The following is a 12,239-nucleotide window of genomic DNA, read 5'->3' as shown; positions in this document are numbered from 1 at the left end:
GCTAGCATGGTGCTATTGGTAAAGAACCCACCTGTTTCACACTCTTCAGAAAGAAACCTTATGATACCTCAGGAGGCTTGTTTATTTAGTCTTATTCACTTAATACATACCAAGCAGTGACCATGTGCTGAATCAGTCGGGCAGGGTCTCTGTACTTAGAAGGTGCATGTTGGCGTCACCAAGAGGCCCTGAGTAAGAAGGATGAAAGAAATGAAATGAGTGTCAGAGATGATTACAAGTTTGGGAGCTGGTTGCACTGAAAGAGCTTATGCTAGCCACAGATGGTGTCCTGGCAATCAAGGCAAGCATCCCTGAGGGAAGGCAAGTTTAAATTCAAAGATGACTTAACGGTTGGCTAAAAGAAAGGAGAGACTCTCTGAGGCAGAGAGGCCTGAGTGTGATGTTCTTCACACTGCTGATTATCCAAGGACTCATGAAGCTCTCCCTACTGATACTCTGCTTGCCCTGTTTAGCAGCTGTGAACAGAAACGTAAAAATGGTATTTCTTCAAAACTGCCCATGTTCTTTCTCCACCACAGATTCCAAGAGGAAAATGGTGGGTGGGAGGGATGTGAGAGGAAAAAGAAAGAAAAAAGGAAGAAAATAAAAGGGGAAGGAAGAAATACAGGGGAGAAACGAAGGACCATCTTGCCAGCTCAGGAGCAGTAGTGTGACCTTTCAGAGAATTCTATGAAGGAAAGAGAGGGAACTTTATAGAAACCTAACTGGTCGCTTCAGCCATGCTCTGGGGTCATCCTTTGTGTCATCCTGATGTCATCCAGATTAAAGCCTTTAATATGACATAAGCGAAATTCTGTATGGGTTGGGGCGTTATTGTAGCAAAGTGATGGTGATTTGTAAAAATCGTTTGTGTGTGCAGGATTTTCCTGTGTTAAAGTGGACTGATACAGGAAAGTTTCAAGTCTGAGTCTACAAACAAGCATCATTTATGTTTACGACCCCCACTGAGAAGTGATAGATTTTGCTGGAAGGGAGGACCTTCGGTTATGCTTCTTTCTTGATGATTTTGGTTAGAAGTATCTGAGAATAGGTGCTAAGAACGGAATTGCTTGGCCTCATAAAGGTATTCTAATTTGGAGTTGTGGAGCAAGTCTGGAGTGGGGAAAGGCAGACAAAAATGGGGTGAAAAAGAAGCAGGAGTAGCCAGGAAATAACTGAGGGGAGATGTGCACTGAGTGAGGAAAACCCCCTGATCCTGGGCAGGGAGGTGAGGGCATTTAGGAAAAGAGAGGTCGGTTAGTGGATTTCAAGTACCCTGTTTCATAAGTGGTCAGGATCAGTTCAGTCACTCAGCCGTGTCTGATTCTTGGCAACCCCATGGACTGCAGCACGCCAGGCCTCCCTGTCCATCACCAACTCCCAGAATTTATTCAAACTCATGTCCATTGAGTTGGTGATGCCAACCAACTATCTCATCCTCTGTCGTCCCCTTCTCCTCTTGCCTTCAATCTTTCCCAGCATCAGGGTCTTTTCCAATGAGTCAGTTCCTCACATCAGGTGGCCAAAGTCATATGTGATACAAACATCTAAGATAACCCCAGCATTTGATGAAGTCTGCCGTACTTATAAATGCTCTGAATACTTGGTTTAGTTTAGTTTAGTTAAGTTATGTTGAGGAAATACAGAAAAAGTTGGTTTTACCTCTGGATAAACAAGGCGTGGAATAAGGAGAATATTTAAGGAAGAAGCGCAGTGGCAAAGGAGACGTTAGGATGTAAGTATAATCTCCTGGGAAATTGCTGGAAATTTAGGAAGAGCTTTCTACATGCATGAATTTCCACGGGAACTTATTTTAAAAAGATAGCATATGATATTCCTTAGATGCAAAATTTAAAATAAAATGATGCAGACAGGGTCATCGTTGCCATCTTTGTAAAGTAATTAACCTCCAATTAAAATAAATACATTTATATTAAAAAAAGAAAATGATGCAAATGAAATTATTTACAAAACAGAAATGTATTCACAGACTTAGACAACATACTTATGGTTAGGGGAAAAGGGTGGAAGGAAGGGATAGTTAATTTCAGGTTGACATATACACACTGCTATATTTAAAACGGATAACCAACAAGGACCTGTATATAGCACAGCAACTCTGCTCAATGGTGTGTGACAGGCAGCCTGAATGGAAGGGGTGTTTTGGGGGAGAATGGATATATGTAAATATAAATCTGATCTCTCTGCTGTGCACCTGAGACTATTGCAACCTTGATAATTGCTTATCGCCAATATAAAACAAAAAGTTTTTTAAAAAAGAAGTAGTGAACAATGTGAAATTATGAGTTCAGCTGAAGAAGTAATGTGAGTGGTGATGTCTTATTATTCCTGTTCATCAAAGATCATATGTAACTAAGAAAAAAAGTCACCTTTGAGTTATAGGGAGTCAGTCCTAAGGTTCAAAAAGATATGGTTGAAATTTTGGACTTTCTTCCCTATTGTATAATATTGGTGGCAGGAAATTTTGCTCCCTGTCTCCAAATTGATCCTTCCATTTCCGTAAATTAGGGGTTCCACTCATTACTTAGATTAGCCCTATGGGGTTAAGATTTACTCGAAGAGATTAGTATAAAATAAAAAGAGAAATTCTGAAAATTCACAAGCCACATTTTCTTTGCATTTGATTCTTCAAAAATTTAAAATTAGGTTCAGCTTTTGTGACACTGTACCTGAATAACTGGAATGGTGTTTATCATTATTTCTTAAGAGCAAGTAATAATCGTTAGTTCCTATACAGATGTCAAGTAGAGAGCATTAAGTACTGACATAAGACTGTCCATAAAATGTGGAAATGAGAATGGAAAAAGAAACTAAATGGAAGCCACTGAGGGGAATGTGTGAGAGCTTGACAAATAGCTGATTTTAGAATGCTGAGTGAAAGCAAAGATCAGTTAAAATTAGATAATGCAGATTTGTAATCACCCAAGTGTGTGACCAATTCAGCAATGTTCTTTGGGCGGAAAAAGTAGGGTGATTAAATTGGAAATATGGAAATGATTCATACCTGGGAGCTAAGATAATGAACACAAAGAACTCTACTTGGGCTAGAGAGTCAAGAAATGTTTGCTGAATTGAATCATGACTGGAGGGAATTTAGGTTGCAAGTAAAGATAGCACACAGTATTTGATTAGTATTTTCTAAATATATGTTAATATATTGCTATATTAAAAATTATCTTAGATATCCCAACTTTTTAATTTGTTGCCTATTAATATTTGCAATTAACCCTTCGGAGATAAATCTGTTATAATCTTCTCTAAATAACTTTCTTGTATGTCTGTATAGTTTGTCATATAATCTGGAAAATGTATTGCTGCCTTATTCTGTAGAATACATGTAAGTCCAATGTTCATTTTTAAATGTGGATTTTCTATTGCTCCTTGGAAATGAAAGAGAAGACATTGAGTCTGTCAAGGACATTAATTTAATAGAAACCAGGGAAATATTGCTTACCTCTGTCTAATCTTAAAATATTCTTTCTTATATTATAAGAGGTGACAGGATTCCAATGTTGACTGTCAAGAGTTTATAATGGAACTTGTCTTCAACTCTCCTCAAGTTTAACTTTGGATATATTGGCAGCGTGTGGGACAAAGTCAGCACTCTTGCTCAGCACAAAACAAAGTCTGCAACTCACCAACTTTCATCCTGGGGCTGGAGACTTACCCTCTGCTATTTCCCTGTTTTGGCATTAATGATAATTAAGCTAACATCAACAGATAGAGTAAACTTAGTTTCTTGAAATGACTGAACTTAATTTTTATTGTTATAAGTCAGGATTTCAGTTTCCTTAAAAAATGACTGAAGAATCCCAGCAAATATAGAAAAAGGACATATATTTTTCTGGCTTTAACTACTACTTAGTAAAATTTCGGAGAAGGCAATGGCAACCCACTCCAGTACTTTTGCCTGGAAAATCCCGTGGACGGAGGAGCCTGGTGGGCTGCAGTCCATGGGGTCCTAAGAGTCGGACAGGACTGAACGACTTCACTTTCACTTTTTACTCTCATGCATTGGAGAAGGAAATGGTCACCCACTCCAGTGTTTTTGCCTGGAGAATCCCAGGGACAGGGCAGCCTGGTGGGCTGCCATCTGTGGGGTCACACAGAGTTGGACACGACTGAAGCAAATTAGCAGCAGCAGCAGCAGCAGTAAAATTTGTATGGATTTACAAAAAAGTGATGGAGAAGGTTAAAGAAGGATTTTGAGGAATGAGAAAATGTTTATAAGAGGGCTAATGTAAGAACATATGGAAAATAAAGTTCTGTGATGGCCTCTAGACTAGTTAGATCTGGGTTTGAACTTCAGTTTGGTGATTATGGTGCCTTAAGAAGATTACCTTAAACTCTGAATCTTAGGCTCTTTATCTAAAAATGGAGACAAGAATGTACACGCAAGAGTGATATTGGAGGATCAGATGAGATAATGTATGCTAATTTGACTTTATTTTGCTTAGTGGTGCTAATAAATGCTAATCTTAGTGCTAATCTCTACACCTGAGTTTACTGAGGAAAAGAGAAAAATAATTTTTCTATGCAACCACAATGACCAGCAAATAGAACAAAATTTTATTTTAAAAAATCCTAAACACTTTAGATACAGAACTATTATTACATATATACAAGGAACATAATAAACATATACATAATTTGTAACAACATATTACATATCTTGGAACAATCTTATCAGGCAACAAGTAGGACTTATATGAAAGAAAAAAGAATATTTGGAGGCCTTAGACTAACACAGGGCTTCCCTGATAGCTCAGTTGGTAAAGAATCTGCCTGCAGTGCAGGAGATCCTGGTTCAATTCCTGGGTCAGGAAGATCTGCTGGAGAAGGGATAGGCTATCCATTCCAGTATTCTTGGGCTTCCCTGGTGGTTCAGCTGGTAAAGAATCTGTCTGAAAATAAAGAGACCTGGGTTCCATCCCTGGGTCAGGAAGATCCCCTGGAGAAGGGAAAGGCTACCCACTCCAGTATTCTGGCCTGGAGAATCCCATGGGCTGTATAGTCAATGGGGTCACACAGAGTTTGACAAGACTGAGTGGCTTTCATGAACACTTTCAGTCTACCACAAAGGGCTCAGTTATCAAATCAGACTCAAAAGAATCAGAGATTGACCCAGTGTAAAAACTTCACTAAAAATTTAAAGATACATGTATTTGTGAAACACAGAAGCATAAAGTGTGAGATTATAACACAGCTCCCCAGAAAAGTTGTGATTCATGTCTACAACTCATGCATTAGCTTGTCTTGGCAATTTGCACAAGTTAACCACTCATAAACAGATTTTGAATTTTGTATGACTGAACATTTTAGGCTATATATAATATTGAATTGTTGCTAGTTTTGCTACATAAATATAATGATGAGGATTATTTTCTACTGTTGACTAAAAAGACGCACAGTGTGAGAGTTGCAAGTTAATTTTATTTGGGGCAAAATGAGGACTTCAGTCTGGGAGACAGCACCTCTGCTAGCTCTGAGAGACTGCTCCAAAAAGGTTGTAGGGGGAGGTTGATATATAAGATTTTGGTGAAAGGGGAGTTCAGTGCAATCAAAAGATTTTCTGCTAGTCACGAGGAGCTGATGACACCATGAAGGGACTTAATATTTTTCTAGATATGAAGAGACACAAGGATAGGGGTCGTTAAATCAGTTCCTGAAAATATCCAACTACCTGAAGACCCATCCCAGCAGTTTCCCTGGATCACAGAGCTCCTCACTGTCCACCCTGAATTCCCCTCAGAGGGTGATGAAGGTTGAAGTTTGCGGCAGCACAGGGTTTAATCACCACAGAGGCAGATGGCAAATGCCCCTGTTGTCATTCAGCCGCTGGCAAATGTTCTTGGCAAGTGCTCGTTTGTAGTTGACACTACCATTTCCCAGAGAGCACAAGACATAACTTAGTCACTCAGTCAGTCATTGTATATGACCATCTATTTGTTCCTGTTGCTTTTGGTGGTTTGCTATCTGCTGGTTTTCTTCTGGGCTTCCATCATGGCTCAGCTGGTAATGAACTTGCCTGAAACTTCAGGAGACAGAAGAGACTCTGGTTCAATCCCTGGGTCAGGATGATCCCCTGGAGAAGGAAATGGCAACCCACTCCAGTATCCTTTCCTGGAAAATCCCATAGAGAGAGGAGCCCTAGGGGGCTACCGTCCATCAGATTGCAGAGTCAGACATGGCTAAGTGCAAACACAAGCACGCAAGCTGGTAGCAGGTATGACTTCCAGGTTGGCTTCAAATGGCTTAAATATCATTGAGGACTATTCTGAATCCTTTGGCTGCCACTTCCCTGGTGGCGTAGGCGTTAAGGAGTCTGCCTACAATGCAGGAGACCCAGGTTCGATCCCTGGATTGGGAAGATCCCCCTGGAGAAGGAAATGGCAACACATTCCAGTATTCTTGCCTGAAAATTCCCATGGATGGAAGAGCCTGGCAGACTGTGGTCCTTGGGGCCACAAAGAAATGGACAGGACGGAGAGACTTCACTTTCTTTGGCCGGCTTGAGATTTTCAATGTAAAGGCAGGAATTCCAGGAAACCCTTGCCTTGGGCAAATATGATGAACTTGAGCCAGAATAATACTGGGTCAATGGGGACTCACTTTCTAAATTTCCCCGGCAGACTTCAGTCCACAGACCACTCTTCTTTAGAACATAAGAACTTTATTCCATTGGCATTTGAAAATCATAGCTGGGGGAAGGAAAGCTGTCAGTTGTTTTATGTATGAATCTCAAACATTGCTGAGCTTTACTGTACTTACTATTTATAGACGTAACTAGGGATAGAGTATTAAATAGAGTTCTAGGTTTCTGTGGATAGGATGAATGAGGTTCTGTGAAAATGGTAGAAGGGGAAATAAATTTTGACTCTCAGTCTTATCAACCCTAAATTATGGTGCAGTATCTTTCTGTATCTGTCAGACAAGTAAGTTTTGCTATTAAGCATTAATGTTCTGTGAACTTTGGATCACAAAAAGCTCTTTCCAGCTCTACTGGAAAGTGGATATGAGTGATTAGACAAATTATGCAAACTCTTTAAGCTGAAATTTCCTTGTCCCATAAGTGGGGGATAATATTTATTTAACTTAGTTAATGTTAATGATAACTATGTATATCATGTTTAATAGAGTAGCCAGTACCTTTAAAAAGACTCAAATATAAGTTAGATGTTAATGTGATGATTGTTATTCTACATGATGCTTATTTTATATTTAACTTTAAAAAAGTCTCATGTTTATAAGTAGAGGTGACTAATCTGTGATCATTTGGATCTTCATCTTCTCCTGCTCTATTTTTTTTTTCTTAAGGATGACAATATTTGTTAGATTGGTTTTCCTTAGGTTTTTTAGTTACCTCTTAATTGGAAGGCTACAGTCCATGGAGTTGCAAAGAGTCAGACACGACTGAGCGACTTCACCTTCATCTTAATTGGAAAGCTTGGAGCTGGAAGGATAAATGGGAAAATGGTCATTCATTCACACATCTCTTGGGGACTTAAAAGTATATCATCCAGTAACACACGAATAAGTTAGGGTGGCTGCTTCCAAGATGTGCATAATTTACAAGTTGGAAACAGAAGTTTTTTAAAAAGTACTTTTATCATTGGTGAAAAAAAAGTTGCTGGAAAACAACCATGCGAAAATAAAGAAAGTGTGGTAACCATTGTGTTAAAATATTTTTCTAAGTATATGTACCTAATTTATTATGGAAGATGTTTTAATCACTTGGGACAGTCATAACATCTATAATCAACTTCTAGAAAATACTTTATATATGGTGATTTTGAGTGATAATTTTGAGACTTAGAGTGATGTGTTTAATTGCGTTACTAATGACCAGAGAAAACCAGTCACTGAGAAGGAATATATTATTAAAATGCAATGTTATCTTGGAACAGTGCATTTCTACTCTTGACAATAAAGAGTTCACATCAGTAATGTTTTATACAACAAAAATATTATGCTTCCCTGTTTAGAATACGTGCTGAAGACACAGAAGAAAGCAAACCTCCACAACCCGATGATTCTCACAACATAGCTGTCCATGTTAAGAAAGCACGCGGTGGGCGCACGTTATACGGACCAAAAAAGTATGAAGAGACGGTAGTGCAATTCATGGCTATTTTAAAGAAACTGTAAGTATTTTAAATATGTTGCTTATGGTAGTTGAATAATTCTTTTGAATAGCTTTTTAAAAATCATTATTTATTCCTATTCAACATGGATAGTCTATTGGATAGGAACAAATCACTACTCTTGCCTCCATCTCCTAAAACCCAGGGAGAGGTGATTGAGGGTCCCCTTGGGGTGTATTAGTCATATTTGCTAACATCATAAATCTTATCATGACTCCATTAATCACATTGCAGTGGGTCTAAATGCTTTATGTAATTCAAACAAAAATAATGCAACTGAAACCTGTTTAATTGATGGATATGTTGTGGTATCTATAGCCCTCTATTTATCTTTAGCTGAACCACGAGCAGATCCATGGACTACTTGAGTAATGCCATTTAATACATTTTTAAAAATAACTACGTTATACTCTAAAATTTTTTACTTTGTCATACTTGAAATTTTAACAAATTGATTTTGAGTAAGAGTAGCCTCTTTTTAAAGAAATGCAAACATGCCTGACAAGATTAAGAATACTAGGTATTGATAACAGAGCACTTTGGCTTAATCATATTATGATGTCTTAACTTATACTTAAATTCAGCAGCTCTGAGTAAACAATGTTAGATGGGAGGAAGGAAAAAAGAGGTTGAGACATTAAAATGGTTGGAAAGGTCATATATGGGGGATGTCACCAGAAAGGAAGGGTTTAAACAAGTAGAGGACATTGTAATTGTGAAGTGTGTACAGAGAATAGACAATGGGAGGGAGCGGTGAGAGAGAAAAGAGAATTACAAATCTTTCTGTTAAGTTTTGTATTTTGAGGCATATCAGGTTAAATACAACCTTACACGTGTTAGTTAGATTTTGGGTTGTAAGCAACGGAAACTGGCTGGTTAATTAAAACAAACAAACTAGAAGGAATGGGGAAAGGGGAAACTTGTGGAGAAATATTGGATAGCTCCCAAAATAGAGAAAGAAGTATTTGACTCTTCTGGGTGTATAACATTGGACTCAGTCAGCTACAACTATTTTTGATTGGGGGTTATTAGGCTCACACTTTAGTTTCAGAGAAGAGGAGTCAGATTGTTGATTGTTGCAGTTTGCCTTCATATTCATATCTTGGATAAAGGCCGATGGGGATCACAAACGTTAATTTACAGTTGTACTGAATTTACATTCAATTGGTAAGAGATAGGATTTCAAAAGAGAAAATATCAATGTCTCAGAAAGAGAGGGAAATGGATCATGAATAAACAATATTAAAAGCAATGAATTAAACATGATGAAATTTTTATAAGTAATTTTGACTGACTGTATTTTTCACTTATTGATGAATTCAGTATATACTTTTGAATCCCTATAGTTTCTGCAAATATTCTTAATTTTGGGACAGCAGTGGTGAATACAATATTTTTGCCCTTATGGGGAGCTTATATTCTAATGTAAGAGGGATAATACACACACACACACACACACACACACACACACACACACTATATGTATGTATATGTATATATTATGTTAGTGATAGATACTAGAAACTAATGCTGAATAGGTGTATAGGGGATGATGGGAATGATTAGAGAAGTCATATAATTTAATGAAATGAGAGTGCTAGTGAATCAGATATCTTGGAGAAGTTCATTTCAAGGAGAGGAAACACAAGTGCTGGAGCCAGGGATGACACGTGTTTTGTAAATTGGGAAAAAAAAAAAAATCAGCAAGCAGGCCAGTGTTGTGGAAGTACATCGGTAAGGGAAAGAATGGGTAGCAGTGAGTCTTCAGAGTTGGCTGAAGCAGATCATTGCTTTGGATCTTGCAGGCTATGGTAGGTTTTCAATCTTGGTGTGACAGGCAAAATGGGAGTGACATTGTTTTTATTTACATGGTAATGTGTCATGTATGGAGAGTCCACTGTGGGTACCAGGAGGAGATTTGGGATGACCTGTCAGAAGGCTATATGGAACTGGTCTAGGTGTGAGATAACTGTGGTCTGAATTCTGTTTTTAGGGAGTTCAGTTTGACATGTATCAATAGAACTTAGCGTTTAAAAATACATGAGCTGAACAGTTTTCAATTGATATTCCTGGAAGCACATTAGGTTATTAGCTCAACCTGACCCCCAACAAAGATAATGCCGGGCAATTCATCTCCTGCTCTCACATGTTTCTATTTGATGACATTGCCTATAACACCACCGGCTTTAAAAACAGAACTATGGATTTCTTTGGTAAACATAATTGATTTCTTTATAAATGACTAATTTCTGGAAAACAAGTGATGTATATATGTAACTGTGGGGGTTGTAGAAAGGATAGGAGAGGAGACAAACTGATAAATGAGCTGTGAAAAGCAGTTCAAGATCCTCTGAGAAAACTTGGCCCAAATGATTTTTCTCCTACTTTCTCCAATTAAAGATGTTTCCTTTGAGGGAAGGAGGCATCTGAAGATCATTATGTTTCAGTGGAGCAGTGATGCAAAGCCGCTTCTCAGGAATGACTCAGAGAAATTGGTCCCTGAAAAGACATGAGGGTTTGTGTTTTTTAGATTCAGGCTGCTTAAAATCCAAATGCAATATGGTTCTTACAGTACTGTTTGCTAGTGAAATGGGGTATAAGAGGAGGAAATGTAATCTCAAAGTATATTTTAGGGTTACATGCTGATGAGAGAAATAAACTTTGTGGGTTATTAATTCTGTTAAAAATGCAAAGTTGGGTTAAAATCTAAGTGGAATTGGAAAGGCCCTCTTCTTTACATTAAAAAAAAAGTCTTTATTGCGAAGAGTTGACTCATTGGAAAAGACCCTGATGCTGGGAGGGATTGAAGGCAGGAGGAGAAGGGGACAACAGAGGATGAGATGGATGGGTGGCATCACCGACTCGATGGACATAAGTTTGGGTAAACTCTGGGAGTTGGTGATGGACAGGGAGGCTGGCATGCTGCGATTCATGGGGTCACAAAGAGTTGGACACGACTGAGCGACTGAACTGAACAAAACTGACTGGAAGCTAAAAGGAAACATAAGTTAACAAAGAATGATGCAAATGCTAAATGGAATTTAGATTTCTGACAGAAACAGTTTATAAGAATTGTTTATAAGAATGGAAATTGTAAAAGAGAGCTGTTTTTGTTAAAAGAGATGAGTTAGCCAAGGACAGAAACTAAAACTTCCTTGACAGTAGATTGATAGCATAGAAGAGTAAGGCACTTTCTTGGCCCACCAATGACAATGGGAGTTGAATTTACATTTGGGGTGCAGGAATCACAAATGCCTGACTTCAGAGTGAAAAGAAATATGTCCTGACTTGCACTCCACTAGTAATTAGTTGCTTAGTTCCTGCTGCTGCTGCTGCTAAGTCACTTCAGTCGTGTCTGACTCTGTGCGACCCCATAGATGGCAGCCCACAAGGCTCCCCCATCCCTGGGATTCTCTAGGCAAGAATACTGGAGTGGGTTGCCATTTCCTTCTCCAATGCATGAAAGTGAAAAGTGAAAGTGAAGTCGCTCAGTCGTGTCTGACTAAGTAGTGTCCAATTACTTTGTGCCCCTTGGACTGCAGCCTGTCAGTCTCCTGTCCATGGGATTGCCAAGGCAAGTAATGAGTTATATGATCTCGGCCAACTTTCTACCTCTTAATATATAATTCACTAATCTCTAAAATGGGTACAACTGTTAATGTCATAGGATCATTGTTGTCAAAAAGCCTAAATGAAGTTAAAAAATGTAAAGCCCTATGAATATTATTAGTCCATCACAGGTCTTTGCACAAGTCAATCTCCCCTTTCCAAAGGAATCTTCCATGTTATGATAAGAAATTTTTATAGAAGACTTTGCTATATACTTCCTATAGCTGAAGTACAAAGAGGTTTCTAGTATTGCAGAATAACAGTGATCACATATATATTTTTTAATTTAAGAAGGAATATGCAGATTTCTCTTAGTTTGTGAATAAATCTACTGTGCTGTGCTTAATCATTCACTCATGTCCAACTCTTTGTGACCCCATGTAGCCCACCAGGCTCCTCTGTCCATGGGGATTCTCTGGGCAAAAATACTGGAGTGGGTAGCTCTCTTCCAGGGGATCTCCCCAA

At 38.5% G+C, this 12,239-nt stretch overlaps 1 protein-coding gene across 1 annotated transcript in view; it reads left to right on the top strand.

Moving 5' to 3' along the window:
* CNBD1 (cyclic nucleotide binding domain containing 1) overlaps positions 1-12,239 on the top strand; it is a 494,192-nt gene that overhangs the window by 64,981 nt on the left and 416,972 nt on the right. The window contains exon 4 of the mRNA XM_069600350.1: positions 8,007-8,165. Coding sequence (XP_069456451.1) covers positions 8,007-8,165 — 159 coding nt within the window. The remainder of the gene's footprint in view (positions 1-8,006; positions 8,166-12,239) is intronic.

The sequence above is a fragment of the Ovis canadensis genome, chromosome 9 (genome assembly GCF_042477335.2).
Source record: "Ovis canadensis isolate MfBH-ARS-UI-01 breed Bighorn chromosome 9, ARS-UI_OviCan_v2, whole genome shotgun sequence".
Taxonomy (NCBI): Eukaryota; Metazoa; Chordata; class Mammalia; order Artiodactyla; family Bovidae; genus Ovis; species Ovis canadensis.
The sequence above is the reverse complement of the archived record's forward strand: the minus strand, read 5'-3'. Positions and strand labels throughout refer to the sequence as shown.